Source organism: Cicer arietinum, chromosome 7, assembly GCF_000331145.2.
Source record: "Cicer arietinum cultivar CDC Frontier isolate Library 1 chromosome 7, Cicar.CDCFrontier_v2.0, whole genome shotgun sequence".
NCBI lineage: Eukaryota > Viridiplantae > Streptophyta > Magnoliopsida > Fabales > Fabaceae > Cicer > Cicer arietinum.
Window position 1 is genome coordinate 51,170,696 of NC_021166.2, and position 21,024 is coordinate 51,191,719.

At 29.6% G+C, this 21,024-nt stretch overlaps 1 protein-coding gene across 1 annotated transcript; it reads right to left on the reverse strand.

Moving 5' to 3' along the window:
• Positions 1–225: 225 nt before the first annotated feature.
• LOC101489365 (lysophospholipid acyltransferase LPEAT2) lies at positions 226–12,151 on the reverse strand. The gene is made up of 14 exons (XM_004510836.4): positions 11,598–12,151; positions 10,109–10,289; positions 9,940–9,999; positions 9,098–9,261; positions 8,941–9,004; positions 8,771–8,836; positions 4,007–4,102; positions 3,123–3,167; positions 2,648–2,718; positions 1,643–1,709; positions 1,408–1,458; positions 1,181–1,291; positions 1,044–1,091; positions 226–842 (listed from the first exon to the last, which is right to left on the reverse strand). Exons 1-14 carry the CDS (start codon positions 12,008–12,010, stop codon positions 681–683), a joined length of 1,599 nt encoding a protein of 532 aa, XP_004510893.1. The 5' UTR covers positions 12,011–12,151; the 3' UTR covers positions 226–680.
• Between the last annotated feature and the right edge of the window lie 8,873 nt (positions 12,152–21,024).

Consider the following 21,024-nt stretch of genomic DNA (forward strand, 5'->3'; position numbering starts at 1 on the left):
AGCCTAAAAAATCTTTCTAATGTAAAATTTTCAGATGTCAAATTCATCATCAAAATAAAATATTTTTATTAAAAATGAGACATTGAGGATTTTGGTGATAAACGTTGAAGTCAAGACTACATTTGCTTAAACCATTAAAAAAAAGTATCATTGGACCAAAGTTACACACAATTCAAACTAGAAGACCAAAAAAGTTTAAAGCTTTATAATATCACAAAAATGCTCTAAGACAGCAAATCACTCTTCATTAGATTCCAACACATCTTTAATAATACATAAATAATTTTTGTTACAAACACAAACGTTGGATCAAACCTTGGACCACATTGACCCCAAATATCAAAATGGTCCCTGAACCAAACAAAACTCAAATGTTGGATCAGCTTGATCACAACAAAATAGTTTAACAGAAATCTAGCTGTGTAAATCTGACTCTTTTAAAACAAGCCAGAAAACACAGATCTTCAACAAATGATAATGTTTTATATGATTAATTAATCAAGGAAAGGTAATATAAAGGAAAAAAAAAGAATTAGGCCTCGGCATCCTATACTATATGCATGTAATCCCAGGGAATCCTACCCTTTTCTTGTTTTTTTTTTTTTTTTGTACTTTCTAAAAGAACAACATCCTAAAAAGCCAGAGGTTGTAATCACATGTAAAATCCATGCATCACACATTCACACTATATCTAGCACTCCATTGCCACATGATTCCTTGGGCTGCTGTTGAGGCGTAAAAAGAGCTATGAGAAGAGGATTTTTTCTCAGGCATGAAAGAAATTCATCCTTGAAAATTCTTTCGTCATTATGGTTGTCAAATAACAAGAAAAGATCATGGACCTACAAGTATCCAGTTGATAACAATCAAATTACAAGAGTCAAAGGATGCTAGTGACAGATTAAGGGTCTGTTTGTTAAATTTTTTATAAAAAAAAAAAAAAAAAAAATCACTTTTAGTTATTTTTTATCGGTTTTTTACAAGTTTTTAAAATAAAAATCTGAAGAAAATCTAAAAACTGCTTGAAATATGAAGTTGTTTACCTCATTGTCATTCCAGCTGGGAATAACAGATTGGATGGAATCTCGTAACTGAATTAAAAAATGGAAAGAAGAAGAACCATTAAGTGTCAATCCAAATTTCTACACAAGTTGTAAAGGAAGAGTATAGTAGTTAATACTTCTTGTTCTGCGATGTAGCCCTTTACTGCACCACCGCACTCAGCAAAAGCTACTTCACAGGCTTGATGAAACCCTGGCTGCTTCATAACATGTGCAGATCCATACAAGAACTGGAAGCAACAAAACAAACATGCATCAGAAAAATGTCATGATCAACAAGAATATTTTAAACCTAAATATGCAGTTGGTAGCACAGAAACAGGGATAGATTTTTGCAAATATTCACCTGTCTGAATGTAATTGTCCCACACTTCTCCACATCAATGAATGCGAATATCTGTAATAAGAACGGGGAAGAAAAGAGAGGGAAGAAAAACTTGAGTGCAGAAAATTTTGTTTTCAAAATTACAAGCTTATGAATTTAGCATAAAACTTAATGCATAGATTATTATTAAATTCTGGATGGCTTTAAAATTTAATCCTACAATATTTAAGAAATCTTGAGCTATTTGGTAACTAACCTTTTGAGAAAGAGGACAAGCCTTGAGTCTTAAAACTCTCAAAAAGTCACGATATTGAACACGACCACTGCAAGCGGGGTATGGAATTTTGTCAATTCCCACAAGATAATATTTAAGAATTACAAAAAATTGTAGCAGTCATAAGTGAAAAAGAAAACATTAATATTTGCGGTAAGGTTTCCATCATAGGCAACTAGGTATAAGTAACAGATGAAAGCATAAATCATCAAACACATCAAAGAAATATTAACATACTATACAAGGATACTACGGTTGCTAATAATATAAATAAATAAAAAGATATAACTTGCATAAAAGCATGGGTTCAAAAGCCATTGTAATTGGACCAGAAAATTCAACCCAGTTCTTCATTTAACCTAAAAAACTAGTCGATCTCAAAATCGGTGAGAAAAAACTGGTCTGGCTGGACCAGTTATTTTTTATTATTTACATTTTTTTATAAATAAATAATTTAACCAAATAAAGGTGCAATGGCAAGTTAAAAAGACACATATACATGGATTTTTATTTTTTATCCTTTTGTGGTTTTTTTATCTTAACAGAGATATAATATGATCATTTTTTAAATAATTTAAAATTTGATACATCAATACTTCTTGAAATTGTTAATTCATTATCTAATATAAAATGTAGTATGTAATATTGAAAATATATATTTCATTATCATCAGTTCAACCTAGATCCAATCACGATTGAAGACCACTGAAAACCTTAAACCAGTGACTCCACACCAGTTCAATGACTCATCTAGTTTCAAATGTCAATGAATCGATTATCAAACTCCCAATCAATCTAGTATTCGAAACATTTAGTAATGATTTAATAATCAATTGATTATCTAGTTTTCAAAGCATTTAGTAATGATTTAACAACCAACTGTGCACCACTAAATATAATCATCAAATATAATTGTGTCTCCCCGTGTAACTGAGTACGAAAAGTTTCACTAATTAATTACTTTTTACAAGAATGTGAATGCAGTACCTGGGATCTGGATTCATAGCCAAGAACTTATCCAGAAACTCCACAGCTTCCAGGCTGCTGATATGAAATAACTGGAAAGAAACACAAAATGTTTTTTATTATGGCTGATTTGATATCACCATAAATTTAATTAAAAGAAAAAATATTAATCAAAAACAAAAAAAGTATTCAAATTGGAAATCTTGGATTTAATGGTAGCCATTCTCAAGCAATGATGTTTAAACTTAAATTAGCAATACCATATAGGCAGACCATTCCGAGAGAAAGGATGTGTCATACCACCTATCATTAAGATGCCATGTTACAAAATATTTCTCACTTTCTCTACTTATTCCTCGAAGTACAAAAGTTGACAAACACAAACAGTTGGCAATATTTCAGGATTATTGTAACAAGAGAAAGCATAATTGAGTGGCAAGAAGTTAAATGGCACATTTGAAAATTGATTCAAGCTCAGTTGTTTTTAGGGACTTACTGATTCCACCTTGGCCATTTCAACCATATAACTTGAGGGGTTCTCCTGCAGAAGTCAACAAGTTAAAATGTCAGTGACGACAAAAATAGATTGCTAAGTCATACCAAAACAGCTGAAGCATAACAATCACAACATCTATGGACATATAAGTTGGAATACACTAAGGATGACTAGAAATATTCAGCAGAACAATATCACAGATGAGAAAATACTTAATATAACCTTGCTACCTAAAATGACTATATTTTACATTTGGCTTAAATATGATTTTAGTCCCTGCAACTATAGCATTTTTTGGTTTTAGTCCCTGTAAGTTTTTGTTTGGATCCAGTCCCTGCAAATTCAAAATTTGTTGCTTTTGGTCCCTGACGGCAGCTTATTGGGCCACGTGGCGTGATTTTTGGGTCATGTATGCCCAATAAGTCTTAAGTCTAATAATCAAGATGATTAGTTTCCAAATTTTATTAGGATTGCAAGTCTAGTATTAGTATGAGCAAGGAATAGTACTTAATCTTTTGTTATCATACCGCAAACATAATTCAAAGTCATTACTTTTTCTCTTCCCCCTTTCTTATCTAAAACCCTATGATTTCAACATGCTATTTCCAAGCACAATGTTGTCAAATTGCCGTCATGGCGCTGCCATGGCACGACGGATTTTGTGCCAGCCTCCATAAACCGCAACACCTATTATATCTGCCATGTTTCCACCATCGAAACGCCGTTTATATGGCAGATTTTTCCATGCCACTGTAGCAGATTTTTTGTCATGCAAGTTTGAATTGAGCAGTGTGAACAATGGAATGCCAACAAATTTCAAAAAAGCAAACTAACAAGCATGAAGAATTAAGATATAATTGTAACCAATAACTAAAACTGCACACCTGTTTTGCTTCTTGTGCTTTCATATGAAGCATTATATCTCCATAAGAATGTCCAGTTTGGACAGTATTCATAGCAGTTGCAATAGCTTGGCTAGCCTGCATTTATCCGTATATTGATTGTTAAATAGTTGCGGACTACTCACACATGCAAGGATTAAAAATTCAACAAATCATCCAGTGTACTCATTCTTAACAGAGAAGATGCAAAAGAGATAATAGAAAACGATAAGGTAAAAAAATGTAGTGTTTACATAATATTAGGCGAGTTCTTCTCAAACTCCCTTCATCAGGTGCAACACTGCTACTCTAATTATCTCTAAAATAAACTGTTCCTAAATATTTTCTTTTCTTCAATGGCCACTCATCCAGCTCAGCATCATCATCTTGGCTTATCCCAATGTTATCTGTTATTAGCATGCTTTTGTCTGACATTCACTAACATTGAGCATTGCTAGTCTCAACAGCTGTCTAGTAGAATTTTCCTTCAAGTTTGAAAAACACTTTGCAATCTAGAGCATGGAAACTACAGGTGGCCCAACAAGGATTCTAGGATAAACTGTGATACCATCTTAAATTTTGGTCCTACATGAGGTGAGGAATGCCCAAGCTTTATAAATTCTTTAGTATCTCTAGCCAGTGTTGGACTTAGACTTTTCTACAACGAAGTTTATAAAAATCCCTCCCTTCCCCTTCCTCGCCACCAAACCAAACACCGTTAACAAACGATTCCTTGACGCCTATGGAGGAATTTTAAATTCATTTTAGTTCAAATTTATATACATATAGAACTTTCAAGAATCAAAATATTGGGGAGGAAAAACTTTGCAATTTGCATATTATGAACTAATGCAATCCAAAGTTAAGAGACTAAAATATCCAAGAAAAAAATCTGTTTCTGTTTTATATCCCTCAAGTATAGGAATTCAGTTGTATAGGAGTACTAGTAGGGATTTAGTTATATATGAGTACTAACAGGGATTTAGTTATATATGAGTACTAATAGGACTTGGTTGTTTAGTAATCTAGTGTATATATATATATATCTGATGTATTGCCAACATATTTCAATTCAATCAACATATTTTACCTAATTCTTGAGATGGTATCAGAGCTCTCGACCTTTGGGAGCCTTGCATCCGCATAAATTTGCCACCTTCACTGTGGTTTCTTTTTTTTCTGAAACCTTAGCCACCTTCATTGTGGCCCTTGCTTCCACATAAACCTACCGCCTCCATTGCGGTTTCAATTTTCCCGAAACCTTAGCCACCTTCATTGTGGCCCTTTTTGCTGCCTTCGTTGCAGCAACTTGAGATTTCTTTTTGGCCTATTTGCTACCATAGTGTGTTCAATACTCATGTCGATATTGTTCACGTCCGTTTGACCGACCTATTTTCAACGCCGTTTTCAACCAGATTGTAGATCGGCCGTTTCTCATTTCATTTTGGGGTTCACTTTTTGATCAAAGCACTTTTGTTATGGGTCATTTGAAGCTCACACGGTTTTTGCTCGTACTTTTCTGTTGCGGCATTATAGCACACTTACAGTTTGTGGATATTTTTTGGACGTTTGAAGTTTGTTTTGTTTGATAGATCAATATTTCGTCTCTAATATTGTTTGTCTACTAATTTTACGGATATGACTCGACTCAATGAAGATGAAATAGAGAAGATTAGATCACTTCTTAGTAAGTTGGAGAAACTGACAAGTACTAGTTTTGTGGTATATACAAGTACACTTCCTCTTGGTAAGTTTCAATTTTCTTTTGGACTTAATGCTTCAAATACAACCTATAACCAATATTGGATACTAGATTCTGGAGCCACTGATCACATGACACCCTTACCTGCACACTACTTCACTTATTCACCTTGCCCTAGCAACAAGAAAATATCCACAGCAGATGGTACCCTTCTAACTGCAGCAGGTCAAGGAGATGTCAAAATAAACTCATCCATAACTCTAAAAAATGTCCTTCATATTCCTAAATTGTCCACTAGCTTAATTTCCATACAAAAACTAACACAAGACCTATCATATAATTTTTTTTTTTTATAACAAATCTTGTGTCTTTCAGGACAAGAATTCAAGGAGGACAATTGGTAATGCTAGAGAATGGAATGGTCTATATTACTTGGATAATCAAAATCTTCCTCCAAATCTACTCAACAATACCAACTCTTTTTTCTAAATCAATAAGACCAATAGGGACAAGGTCATTTTGTACCACGACGGGTCATCCTTCATTTAGAGTCATAAAACAGTTGTTTCCTTCCCTCTTCAAAAAATTAGAGGTAGAAAGTCTTCATTGTGAGGTGTGTGAGCTTGCTAAACTCAAACCTGTACCTTTTCCAGGTAGTAACCAAATGAGTACTTCTCCATTCTATTTAGTTCATACTGATGTATGGGTCACTCTGTTCCAAATATATCAAGAGACTGTTGGCTTGTAACCTTTATTGATGATTTTACTCGGGTTACTTGCTAAAACAAAAATCTGAAGTCAGTTATGTGTTTGTACACTTCTTCTACATGATAAAAAAAACCAGTTTGGAGTGATTATTAAGAGGGTTAAGTCTGATAATGCCAAAGATTACTTTACTCACGGGATTAATTCTTTCTATCAAAAAGAGGGCATTATTCATGAGTCCTCATGTGTTAAAACACCCCAACAAAATGGGATTGTTCAGAGGAAAAATGGACACTTGTTAGATCAAACTCGAGCGATGTTATTTCAAAATAATGTTCCCACGAAATTTGGGGAAAGGCAGTTTTAACTGCATCATATCTTATAAATCGATTACCTTCTAGTGTCTTTGCCTTCAAAACTCCCATGGAGTCACTGTCCCTGTTCTACCCTAATGTGTCCACCCGTAGTAATCTTACTCCCAAAATATTTGGATGTGCGTCGTTTGTCCATATCCATAGTGATAGTAGAGGGAAACATGATCCTAAAGCCTTAAAATGTGTCTTTATCGGGTACTCTTTCACCCAAAAAGGCTACAAATGTTATCATCCACCATCCCAAAAATTATGTCTCCCGAGATGTCACTTTACATGAACAAGAAAATTTCTTTGGTCAAATTCATCTTCAGGGGAAGAATACAAGTAAGGAAGATGAGTCTCGTCTACTTCTTGAGTTGACTCTTGAACCAGAAATTGTTGACTGAAATTGATTTTGGAAAAGATGAAAATGACAATGATGAGACTGAAATTGATTCTGAGGAAGATGGAAATGATGGCATTAATGTAAGATATGGGAAGAATCTGGTATATACAAAAAGAACAATGGTCATTCCTGAATCTATTAACATCCAAGAGTCAAATCCAACTTTACACGAAGTATCTTATCTTGATGCTTCAAATTCTAGTGATCCAATTTATGAATCTTCCCATGCATTAGAATCAGAATTCGACACACCACCAACTTATGATGACCTCCATATCCCAATTGCCCTTAGGAAGAATACTAGGACATGTACCAACAAGCCACTCTACCTGAATACTACCACTATACCTACCTCTCTCTCTGAAGCATTGTCCGACAAGAAATGGAAACAGGCCATGAACTTTGAAATGGAAGCACTGGACAAGAACGACACTTGGGATTTTGTCTCTCTACCAAATGGAAAAAAACTTGTAGGATGCAAGTGGATATACACTATAGAGTACAAGGCTGATGGGTCTATTGAGAGGTACAAGGCAAGGTTGGTAGCTAAAGGATTTACTTGGAAACATTTACTCCGGTTACAAAAATGAGTACACCAATCGATCCAAATTTAAAGTTGAGAAATGCAGAAGAAGACATTGCAGTTGATAAGGAAATGTACCAAAGATTAGTTGGAAGACTCATATTTGTCACATACTAGACCTGATATTGCTTTTGTTGTAAACCTAGTTAGTCAATTCATGCACCAACCAACAGAGGTACACTTGCAAGTTGCACTCAGAATCGTGCAAAATTTTAAAGGAACCCCAAGAAGAGGAATTTTGTTCAGACGAAATGGAAATGTGGGTCTTGAAGCATATACTGATGTTGACTATGCAGGGTCAATTATAGATATAAGGTCAACCACAGAATATTGCACTTTTCTATGTGGGAATCTTGTGACTTGGAAGAGTAAGAAACAAAGTGTGGTAGCTAGATCCAGTGCTGAAGCAGAATTTAGGGCAATGGCACAAGGAATATGTGAGTTACTGTGGTTGAAGATCATTTTGGAGGACCTGAAGATAAAGTGGGATGAACCAATGAAACTCTATTGTGATAATAAATGTGATATTAGCATAACACATAATCCGGTGCAACACGATAGTACCAAGCATATTGAAGTTGAAAGACATCAAAAAACTCGACAGTGGCCTAATTTGCACTCCATATGTCTCCTCCCAAGACAACCTTGCAGATCTTCTAACTAAAGGGCTAAACAGCAGCAACTTTGAAAGAATTATCCAAACTGAGAATGGAGAACATCTATTCACCAGCTTGAAGAGGAGTGTCAAAATTTGTTTATGTTTTGTATCCCTCAAGTATAGGAATTCAGTTGTATAGGAGTACTAGTAGGAATTTAGTTATATATGAGTACTAATAGAATTTGATTATTTAGTAATCTAGTGTGTGTGTGTGTGTGTATATATATATATATATATATATATATATCTGATGTATTGTCAATATATTTCAATTCATTAAATATATTTTACTCTAATTCATGCGATATCGAAATCTCATGAAAGTATGTGAAAGCTATGACACAAAACAAGAATGCTCACCCTCTGACGAAAATGCACAGCGGTTTCCTTATCATCCAGAGGTGAAATGACAGGAAGATATTCTACCTGTTCAATATAAGACAAGTTATAAATTACTTCAAGAAATTAAGTTTCCTAAAAATGTGGTGGACAAACCACTGTAAAAAAATATAATCAATAGGAAAGTATACCTCAAAGAAGTTGTGGAATTGGGTGAACATCCTAAACATAAGCTGTCCCAAAGAAACATTACCCCTAAAAATATGCAAGTAAAACAGCATGAGTGATAAGTTACGCCAACAAACAGAAGTAATGAAATGACAGGATCTTCATAAAGAAATTGCTTACCAAGATTGATCAAAGTGCACATGAGGATATCGTACAATTATAGGCTGGATTGGGTACCCAGGGATAAATGCTCCAAGTTGGAAGGAAATAAGGTTCCTGCCGTTAGTCGTGGTTCCCTCTGGAAATAAAAGCACTCGAGGAAATCTATCGCAAGAAGCCCTTCTCTGTTATTCAGGTCCTTAAAAGCAGATTTCTATATCAAACAGTTTACAAAATTGATAACATGACAGATTTATATGAAGAAATTTTGTTCCAAGAATATCTATTTTTGAAACCTGTTAGTTCATATAAATTCTTGCATATTTCTATTCAGTGCCGAAAAATCAGAAGCAAATGTAATTTTACAATATGTTAAATTCTATGTCAGCCCTTAGTTTCTCTACCACTTTATATTGCCAGCTATATTTTTCATAACTTATTTACAATTTACAATCTCAACCATTTATGTAGCATGATCCTAAAACATATTGCTTATATAAATCTTTTATGAGACCAATAAAAACCAGAAATTAAAAAAAAAATGTATCAGACTCTTGTTAGTTTGTCTTATGGTGCTAGTGTGCTACAGCTTTCACTCAATCATCCTCTTCCCAAATTTTCACCAAATATATTTTAAGAAACTCTGCAGAAGATTGGTTCCAAAATAAGAGCATTAAAGGCTACAATAAGATTATGAGACTTCTGAATGAAAATAGTGTCCGAATGATAGTGATGTCAAAAGTATAATTGAGAATAGAGAGGTAAGTGAGCATCAATAGACAAACATATCAACAACCAAAGAACAGAGACAATTTTAAGATGCAGATCAAATAACAATAAGCAAAATAAAAGAAGTATTTTACCTTTATTTCTCTGACAGCCTGCTTCCTTGATGATTGTGAGAATCTGTTAACATATATAACCTGCAAAAATAAAAATAAAAAGTGGAAAAAGACATAAAATGGTTGAGTAACATATTATCTTATAATTTAAACTTTGCATACATAAAATGTTAACATGAAAACAAAATACCTGCATTGCTCTAATGATCGTGCCAACAAAAGGTATGGAGTCATGAGACTCGGATGCCACAATGGTTGGAAATAATTCATAAAAATAGAAGATAGGCTCAATATAAGATACATGATTAGATACAATAATTGGAGCAACTTCTCTTGGGGCTGGTTTTCCCTTCCGTTTTATCCAATGATAGCTGCAAAGGACAGAAAGAAACAACAATACAGATAAATTTATGGTTCTGAAACAAATTTAGATACTGCGGTGTAAAAAGAAACTGAAATCACATTCAAGGAGTAAAGTAACCAAAACCCTCATGCTCCTTTCTAGCAAAAGGACATAAACAGGGTATCTAGCTGAGGTTTATATTCATACAACATATATGCTTCATTTCCATTCAATATAACTATTTAGTATCACAAGGAAACACTGATTGTTATTCATTTAAAATGTCAAGCATACTTAATTTCATTTTATCTATTATCTATCCCTCGTTCCCCCTAGAAATATCAATTACCTGATCATAAATCAAGCGGGAGACGGACACACAAATTATATAATCTTTCAAACAAAAGCAAATTCTATCCTCCACTTACATGACTTGAACTTCCTTAAATCTCCACCTTTCAACCCTCTCCACAATCCTAAACCACTAATAAAACCAAGAACTCCATTAACTCATTAAACTAGTTATCCGCGCATTGCAATAACCAAAAGATCGCACACATCATTTCCATCAACAACTAAAAGAAAAGCAAGCCACTTCCTCAATCTTTAGCTAAAATCTTTTCCCTAAACAACCCAACTTAAATTTCTACACCATTCGCTCCTTTTTTTAATAGACAAATTTTTAGTGGTTAATTTGTCGTGGGAGTGGGATTTGTTAGTAGTAGAGATATCAAACCTTATACCTCCTACATAATACTACTTCGACATCTCAACCCATACCACTAATCTACTCCTTCATGACACACTGTTCCCTCTTCATGATGAGATTCACATCACACACAATTCACAAAACAACAAATTGGGTGAACTCAACATGCTTAATCACAAAAACCAAAAAAGCAAATCAATAAAGATCCTATATAGTTCCCTCCCTATCTCACCTAAAAACATTTGGATTTAATTTGTATACACCAACAATATAAATACTTTTTTACACATGCATCCAATCAAATCGCTCCATGATTGGATACATATGTAAACAAATTATACACCGTCAGCACATAGAAATCAATCTCAAAACATTTATCCAATCCAATCCACCACATATCCCCACACCAAAAACAATAAAACAAACATACACAAACTTAACCAAGATCTAAAATTTAAAAATAAAAAATAAAAAAAGATAAATTTCAATCATAATATGAAATAAAGTGAAGTCAATTAAAGTAAAGTAAAGTAAAGAGAGTTACTAATGAATCAAACCTAACCTAATTAAAGTAGAGAAAATAAAAAGAAGAGAGATGAAAGCATTGAATGTAGAAGGTTCTCTCACCCAAAAGAAAAAAGAATGAATCTAGCAGAAATTCTAGTGATCCACATAATATTAGACCTCCACTTAGGCATAGGGTTATCTTTGTCTTTCCAACCATGAAGTGCACACTTAGTAGCAACATAACCTATCGCCAAACACAATCCAAATATCACCAAACGAACCAAAGCTATTGGTATACACACTATCGTCTTCACCCATTCGTAAAACCCTTCAATTCCTGCTTTATTGTTGCGGAACGGGTCCAGTGTAGTTGACGATGGAACGGTCAACGGAGGATACGTATCGTTGAAACCTAACGCGCGGAAGGGGTTGGAGTCGGGACGCGCGGTGGTCGAGTTGGAGTTGGAGTCGACGGTGATGGTTAGGTGATCGGAGGTGAGGAGTGGAGTGGTGATGTTGTTGTTGTCTGCCATGAAAGTGTATCGTATACGGATGGAATACGGTTTGAATACGGTGTAGAGTAAGTTGTACGAGATGATGATTGCAAAGGGAAAGAAGAAAAGTTTGAGGAGTGGTGGTGGTGTTGTTTTTTAATGTGTTTGAGAGTGGGGTGTGTGAATGTGATGATGAGGTGGAGCATCTTTTATATTTGATTCTTTTGTTATTAGTTATTGTTTATTGTTTATTGTTTATTGTTTATAGGGTAATAGAGGAATGGGAAAGTGATATTTCGCCTAGGATCACGAGAACAAGATTGTTTATGTTCGATCAGAAAGTTGTTTAGTACCTAATATTTAATCTTTATTTTTTTATATTTATTTTAAAATTAAATTGAAAATAATATTTTTTAGATAAAATTACGCTTAGTCATTTTTTTAAAAACAAAACCCAATCCACTCACACTGTTGAAATGGGTCTTCTCATATTCCTTTTTCTCTCTTCATAATAAATAGCTTTAATATTTTTTTTTTAGAGATAAGATATTGTGTCAAATACTTTAAATTATTTAAATTATTTAAATTATTTGATTTGCATCTCTGTGGATCGTTTGAAAGGCTTGTAACCGAGTGGTGTTTAGCCTAGACACTGTAATATCACATACTTTATTTAATCGAGTTAAAGTCATATTTTAATGGTGGCTCAAAGTTAAAGATACAGATTTTTCTTATGATTTAAATTAATAGTGACATCAGTATTGTGTTATAACTTATGTGATTGGCTATTCTATGAGTTATTACAGTGGGATATTAGTTATATGCATCCATTATAAATATATAAAACTAGCTCATTAACTCTAATTCATTTTAATATAATTTATTGAGTGAAAGGCATATCACTTTTGTTTTGTCTCTATCTTAACTTTTGTGAGTCTAATTTAATAAATTATATAAAAAATAAATGAATGTTGTTGAAATATAATAGTTTAATATTATTGGCAACACTTTTAGTAAAAAAAAAAAAATCAAATGGTAGATTGAAAGTATATATTGAATACTTACGGGGTAAGTAAATAAAGTTTGGCAAATACTTCTTATAAAAGAATTGCATAGCTTGTCTATTCAAATTTTAAACTTATTTTTAAAATTTATTAGATTAAAGATCGTGGAGCTGTAATTTTACGTCCCCATCCTCACATATACTATCGAAAGCTATAATCCACTAAAAAGTCAAAAACATTAGAAATTGAATAAACCTTCACCAATTTATTTATCACTTGAATTTAATTCCTTGTTAAAAGTAGGACACAATTTGATTTTTCTGTGTGGTTCTTAACTTAAATTTATTAATATATTTTTCTTTCAATTAAAATGTATTAAAACACTTTAAATGTATTAATATAAAATTTAATACATTTTTTCCAATTAAAACAAATTATGAATTTTAAAAATTATGAATATTTTAAGATAAAAACAACACCTAAGAGAATACACTTAAATTTTATCTATTATGAAACTTTTTTGATTATTATTATTATTATTATTATTATTATTATTATTATTATTATTATTATTATTATTATTATTATTATTATTATTATTACTATTATTATTATTATTATTATTATTTTCTTTCCTAATTGAGTCCAAAGAAAAAATATGAATAATCTAGTTTGGTCTATAAAAGCATCTCTAATGAAATGTATTTTGCCTAATAAGAAGCAATACCTAAAAAAAAGATGCAATACCTAATAGGTAATTCTATCGGAGACATTAGAAAAGGACTAGCTATTAGGAGAACTTGCTATACAAATAATTTCTCTGTCATAAGTTTTAAGGGCACCACTTAATAAAATTATATAAAAAATAAATGAGTGTAGTTAAAATACAATGATATAAAATTATTGATGACTTGTTTATTAAATCGTTAGATTGAAAGTATATATATTGAATGTTTACTAGTTAAAACAAACTGTGAATTTTAAAAAATTATGAATATTTTAAATTAAAAACAACACAAAATTATCTATTATTTTTTAATGAGTTCTTTCTATCATTATTATTATTATTATTATTATTATTATTATTATTATTATTATTATTATTATTATTATCAGGTTTTATATCATATTTAATAATTTCTGTTTAAATAAAGAGAGACATTATGATTTGATAATTAACTTAGCATGGGAATCTTGTAAAAAACCACTGAATTTGGGAACTTTTTGGTTATAATTATTACACTTTTTTAATTTTTTTTTTTTCACTTTTTATTATAGAATTTATTAGTAATATATATATATATATATATATATATATACTATTTATACTGAAAATATATCATTACTTTAAAAAAGTTTTACACAAATTTATATCTACATCTACAATTTAAACAATTATTTGCATCAAATAAAATAATAAACTTGACAAGTTTTAGATAAATAAAATAATTAATGTCATTCTAATATTTTTTATTTACATCTAGAAGTACTTTAATTATTTAATGTAATAATTTTTTTAAAAGATAACTAAATCAAAATTTGAATGAAAAATAACAAAATAGCATATTAAAATATATTCTCTAACAAATTTATTTGTGGACATTCTCTTATAATGGACAATTTCTACATTGATATGAAAATATTTTCTATTAATGTTACTAATTGCATTTTCCCCAATTTTTACTAAATTGTTATATTAGATTTTGTCATTTTGACTATTTTTTCTTTTAATGTTTCTCTACTTTGTCAAAAGTCTGCATCTAGGAATTTTTTTAAAAAATATGATTCTTTTAATAATTAATGAAAGGAATTTTGCTCATATACTTGACCAAATAAATAGATTCACTATAATTCTTAAACTTTATGACAATTAGTAAATATCGATATTATTAAATTGAACGTTTTGTTTCGAGTTTAAACTGAGACCTCGTAATTATTGATTGTGTAGTGTAAAAAAGTATTACTAAGAGTAAATTGTGTTATGCAATATTAATTTCATACTTTGTTATTAACTTTTGCATAAATTTAATTTCTTCATAATATCTATTTTTTTTAACAATTATATAATTTTTTAATTGTTTGTAGGAACCACAAGCATCAAGGATTGATAAACAAACTTATTACGAATTATTTAATGGAGACTTAAAATAAAATTTTACAGGGACTATAATAAATTTTTACTAAACTGTATTTTCATATATATATATATATAGTTTTTCTGTAATATCTATTATTTTTAACAAGTATATAATTTTTTATTGTAGGAACCACAAGTTTCAAGGATTAATAAAAAAAATTATTACGAGTTTTTTAATGGAAACTTAAAATAAAATTTATAAATTTTACAGAGACTAATAATTTTTTACTAAACTCTATTTTCATATATCCATACGTGGACTTGCACACATGGATTTAATATCTTTACCAAAAAAATAATCATATTGTTTTATAAGACTATATAGATTATTAAGGCTAATTTCTAAGAAAAGTTTAAGGTGATAGGTGATTCATTAAAGGAAACAATTCTCTAATAACTAATTCAATATTATAGACACAGTGTTATGTTATTAGATTTTGAAAATTTTATTTCAATGAACGCCCTTTATTTTGTTTGAATCTTATTGAAAATATTTTTAACTTCATAGAAATTTACACTAATGTCAGTTGTTCACCAAAGGGCAAAGTAATTATACTCTTTAACCCGATAAGGTGTCTTTAAAAATTAATTGTAATATCAATGCATGGCAAATAGACTCAACAAAATTAAAAAAATATCATATACTTATTTTTGTTTTCTTCATAAATATAATTTTTTTATATTTCTACTGTCTCACATTCATATATCATAAATAGGTATGTGCAGTTTAATGCATAAAGACACTTTTAATACAAAAAATGCATAAAGGTACTATTAATTTTTTTTTCTTTTAGATTGTATAAGATTATATTTAGAATAAACTACCTTTTTTTTTTTTACTAATTTGGAATAAATTATAATATTATAATATTTAATAATTTTATTTACTTTATTGATTTTTATTTTTATTTTTATATATAAGATTAGAAGTAATAATGAAAAAACGTTTATTTTCAAACGGTCATGATATTATCAAACCAATTAGTGTCGAACCTATTTACAATATTTACCATAAAACATACACATTAAGGTCTAATCCAATGTTTCTCACTATTTGGACATTAAATTTAAAAAATTCAGCAACATTTAGAAAATTTAATAAATGAGAACTTAAATTATTATATCTTTACAATTTCTATTGTTGCATTTTCTAAATTAAAAGACATTAGATGAAAGACAAAGTCCCATAAATCTTTATTTCTATTTGGAATAAAGTTGCTAGAACCTAAATAAAAAAAGAGAAAATAAAAAGCATGTAGTATCATTATTAATTAATTTGACAAATTTATTTAGTATGCACTGACAGTAAAAAAAGTTTTACATTATTAGTAAATTACAACCATTTATAGTTGTTATTTTTGATATAGTTACGATCAAAGTCAAAGAAAAATTATTGATTTTATTATCTAACCATATTATTATCCAATCATATTATTGTAATTTCCATCATAAAGTAAATACCTAATAATATGCTCATTAAATCCATAAAAAATATCTTGCAATCATTTAAATCAAACAATTGTTATTTCATCTATCACATATATATATATATATATATATATATATATATATATATATAAATATACAAAGGCTTTTTTATCCCTATTATAAAAAGTTACACATTATAAAATGTATAAATGGCTTATTTTAGTATTAAATCCATATATATATATATAATTAATTTATACAACTGTGAGGTCTCAGTCTCATATTCAAATCTGAAACAAGATATTTAACTTATATCGATATTTATTTGTTAAACTAAACTTAAAGATCGTTGTTTAATTTTCAATAAAATTAAAAATAAACATATTTCATATAACTAGGTTTCACCATATTCCAATGATAGACATTGTATCCACATTAATAAGAGAATCAAGCAATCAAATCAGATTGCCTAATTCAAAATTTTTGATACGGTTCAAACCATAAAAAAGATTGCCTCTATATAATCATGTCTCGTTCTGGATTTTTTTATTAGAGTAACAAAATACTAAAGTGATGCACTATGAAGTCATGGCTAGGTGATGTTATTCCATTTTTAGTCTTAGTATTATAGAAGTATGATACATATTTTATGAAATGCATTGTACTTTTTGAACATAGATAAAAGTAATGGTTGTGGAGGTTCCAACGGCCAAAATAAATGAAAATTTGTGGATTTAATACTAAAATTTATGGCCTACTTTTTTGTTGTTGTTGTTGCTGAATGTATACATGACCTATTTTATAATAGCTAAGCAATATATATAGATGATGCCACTAAGTCTACTTATTTGAAAATCTTTTAGTTTTTAATCTATTTATAAAAAAAATTATCAACTGATCGGATTTAGTAGTAGAAGTAACTTATGAGAAAAAAAAACTCAAGTCTCTTTGAATTGATAAATTGCAATGTTTTTTTTTTTTTTTTAATGTGCTGATTATTGTACCATTGAGTTATACTGGAATTTCCGGTAGTTTATCATAACTAAGCTTGTCAATTTTAAATTTATAAGTTTTTCTTTTATTATCAAATGCATAATATTTCCATTTTATTCCATAATAATGAAACTTTTGGACAACAATAGGGTTAAAGATTCTCATATATAAGAGTGTTAAAAGTATCTTCAACGGTCAATTTAAAATGAGTTCATTAAATAGGATCATCGTGTCATATCATCTTGAAGTAACTCATTCATATTTTAATGAAATCAACATAGGTTCATTAAATAGAGCCCACTAACGGTCATATCATAAATGTATTATTATTAATAAATTAATAAAAAAAAAGTAACAGTTATAATTTTATTATTATTAAATTATGAAAGTATTGTTCCTTCATGAGAGAACCATGATGACATCTTGACACTACTCCAACAATAAACTCGCTAAAAATTGAATTTTACGTAACTACAAGCTGACGACGAACTTATTTAACTATCGTTGGACATACTCCAATGTACTTATTTCACGATCAATGAATACAATTACATTTCCCAAAATTCATATTCAATTATTTATTTCTCTATTATGGTATCATCTATTTGGTCAGACCACTCACTATTGAATATATTAAGAAAAATATCTATAATAATTTATAAAGAGTGATATTTTTTACTCTATAAATTGATTTTTTAAGGATATTTAATTATATATTTTTCTATTATATTAAAATTAATAAGTGTATTTTATTTAAAATTATTCTTTTATTATTATTATTATTTTACTAATTTATTTTATTATCATTATTATTATTTTTATAAAAAAAAACCTTTTATTTGACAAAATTTATTATTATTTAAAATTTTTATATTTGATAATTAAAAAATTATTATTTAATTTATAAATAAAATAATAAAAAAAATTCATACATAATTGTAAGATTCTGAAACATGATATCAATCTATAATTAGAAAAGTATTTCTATTCTATGTAAAAGTATGAAAAGAAAAATATTTCTATTGAATAATTCTATTTTTATAATATTATTGACCTGGGATCGTGATAGAACCACGTGGTCCTACCTATGCTCGGCACCACGCATGTCGACACGGTATGTACTACTGTTCTGTTCTGTCCCTCCTGACCAAATTTTCAGGTCTCGTTGCAAATTGAGTTTCTATCTTTGTTGTAAATCAAAAGGAAGGGTCCGAATAAACTAGTGTTCCAGGTATCAAAATTAAAAATATATATCGAAATGTTCTTATCAATTATTATGATTTTTAATTGGTCTTTTGTTAATTAATTCAAGTGTTTAGATGTTATAAAGTTGAGCTGATAGTTGTAGTAAATGAGTTGTGAAATAAAGTGATAACGAAGTTAGAGTTTGATTTTTACGTTTGACATAAATCTAACAATTATTAATAATATTAATATAGTATGGTTTGTTTTTTAAAAATTTAATTAAGTATTTTAATAGATTTTAATTTAGATATATCTATAATTATAATAAAGATGTCTCACATTTAAATATTAAAATGATTATTTTTCTATTATAAGATGTAGTTTATCTATTTATAAGAAAAAATTTGATCATTTTCTTTACTTTAATTATTGAAAAGAATGATAAATTATTAGATATATTAATTATCCAAAGTTCCTTTTCATAATAAACAATTCGAAATTCTTGTATACCTTGCGTTGATATATCTTAAGTCCTATTTTCTCTATTGTTTTTTAATTGTCGATTCAAAGTTTTTTATATAAACTAACTTATTAAATTTTGTTATTTTTCATAAACAATTTCATCTTTTTCTTATATTACTTTCAACTATTTAATATCTTTGCAATAATTAAGTAAGAACAATTTTAACAAAACAACATTTTATTTAATAAAATCAATAAGATGCAAATAAATTATTAGAGAAGAAGACATGTCAATTAGGTTGGAACCTCAACTTTTCACATTAATTTGCATCACCTCGAAAAAAAATATTAGTAAAAATTAATAAACATAGACAAACTTAAGGAATAGACAAAAAAAAAAACAATAAATACAAATAATAACTCATTAAAAACCTTACTAAGAAAATTTAATGAAATAAAATCTGGTGAAGAAAACAAATGTGCAATTTAAGACAAAAAGTAACTAATGAAATATGAAATTGGAAAGTTCACACATGTTTATGAAAAAATCCTCATGAGTACAACTAGAAATTGAATTCCACCAAACTAAGTCATCTATTCCAAAAGTTGCATTGGCAAGGCCATCACCACGAACATTCCCTTATTTAAAGATACGAGAGACTATGAAATCAAGCCTTTAATTAGATTTAGACAATTGAACCAACATTTTTGAAGCATCCAAGACACAACTTTGGGATTTGAGAATGCTTGAATCACCAACACAAAATCACACTCAAGCCAAAAATTAATCCATCCTTTTGAATGTGCAATTTGCACAACAAACATTGCAACAATCAACGTTGTACTGAAAGAGTTGGACATACCTATGTGTTGGGCAACAACACCTAAAAAGTGTCAGTACAATATTTGAAAGTACATGCACTAGAGGATAAACTAGGAGACCATATTGAGAATCCAATTGTGTTACACTTGATTCATTGTAGGTTTGAGCTATCCATTTGACATGTGATGTTTTGGGGGCCTTTGGAGTGTGGCAAACAACTATAAAGACTTCAATTATAGTAAACTTGGATGCACAAATACATAATCTTTTTAAAAAGTACAACTGAGAGCATACCATCTAATCTAATTATATGCATAAGAAGGTGCAAGTCCATCTTGATATTGCCGAAACGAAGCTTGTTTATGCCAAACCAAATACATCAAACGATATTAGTAAAGGTAGAAATATAAAAGGTCATTCACCTAAGAATTGCAATTGTTCTGGATAATGTCTAGCAAGTTGACTGCTAATGAGAGATTTAAAGGAGCCCCTGTCAAAGCTGAATTCAACACCATATATGAGGTGCAAATGAGCATTCAAAACATAAATTATTAGCATCCTAAAAAACATGAGTACAAAGGCTGCAACAAGATACCATTATAAATCCTTTCTTCATAAGGTTATCATCATTTGGGATGACATTATGAATGTGTTTCCAAAGGGCTAAGGACTTAGTAGAAGGAAGCATAGGAGACAAAAAGAGCTTGCCCTAACTAGCCCTCTGAATTGTAGTGGACCAAAGTGAATATGCTGCCTTGAAAGTCAAATTCAAATTGTAGTGGACAAGGCAGTTATGTGTTAACAATCTTATATTTGATGAAATAAGATTTAGAAATGATAAAACAAAAAAATATTTAAAAATGTGTTTATGAGTAGTGAATAGTTCTCACTCTACAAATTAGTTTTATAAAGTTGAATTAAGTCCAACTCTACTTCTAAAATGGGATCAGATAAACTAACTTCTAAAATATTGTTATTTATTTTTTAGAAAAAGGCAAAAAGATAAATTAAAAATTTGGCA

What these genes read in the sequence shown, in the direction of transcription:
- LOC101489365 (XM_004510836.4), bottom strand. Translation starts at nt 12,010, where the DNA reads ATGGCAGACAACAACAACATCACCACTCCACTCCTCACCTCCGATCAC. An exon ending in TTCATTCTTTTTTCTTTTGG is followed by an intron (nt 10,290 to 11,597) that starts GTGAGAGAACCT and finishes TGTCCTTTGCAG; the next exon opens with CTATCATTGGATAAAACGGA. An exon ending in AATTCCACAACTTCTTTGAG is followed by an intron (nt 8,837 to 8,940) that starts GTATACTTTCCT and finishes TATATTGAACAG; the next exon opens with GTAGAATATCTTCCTGTCAT.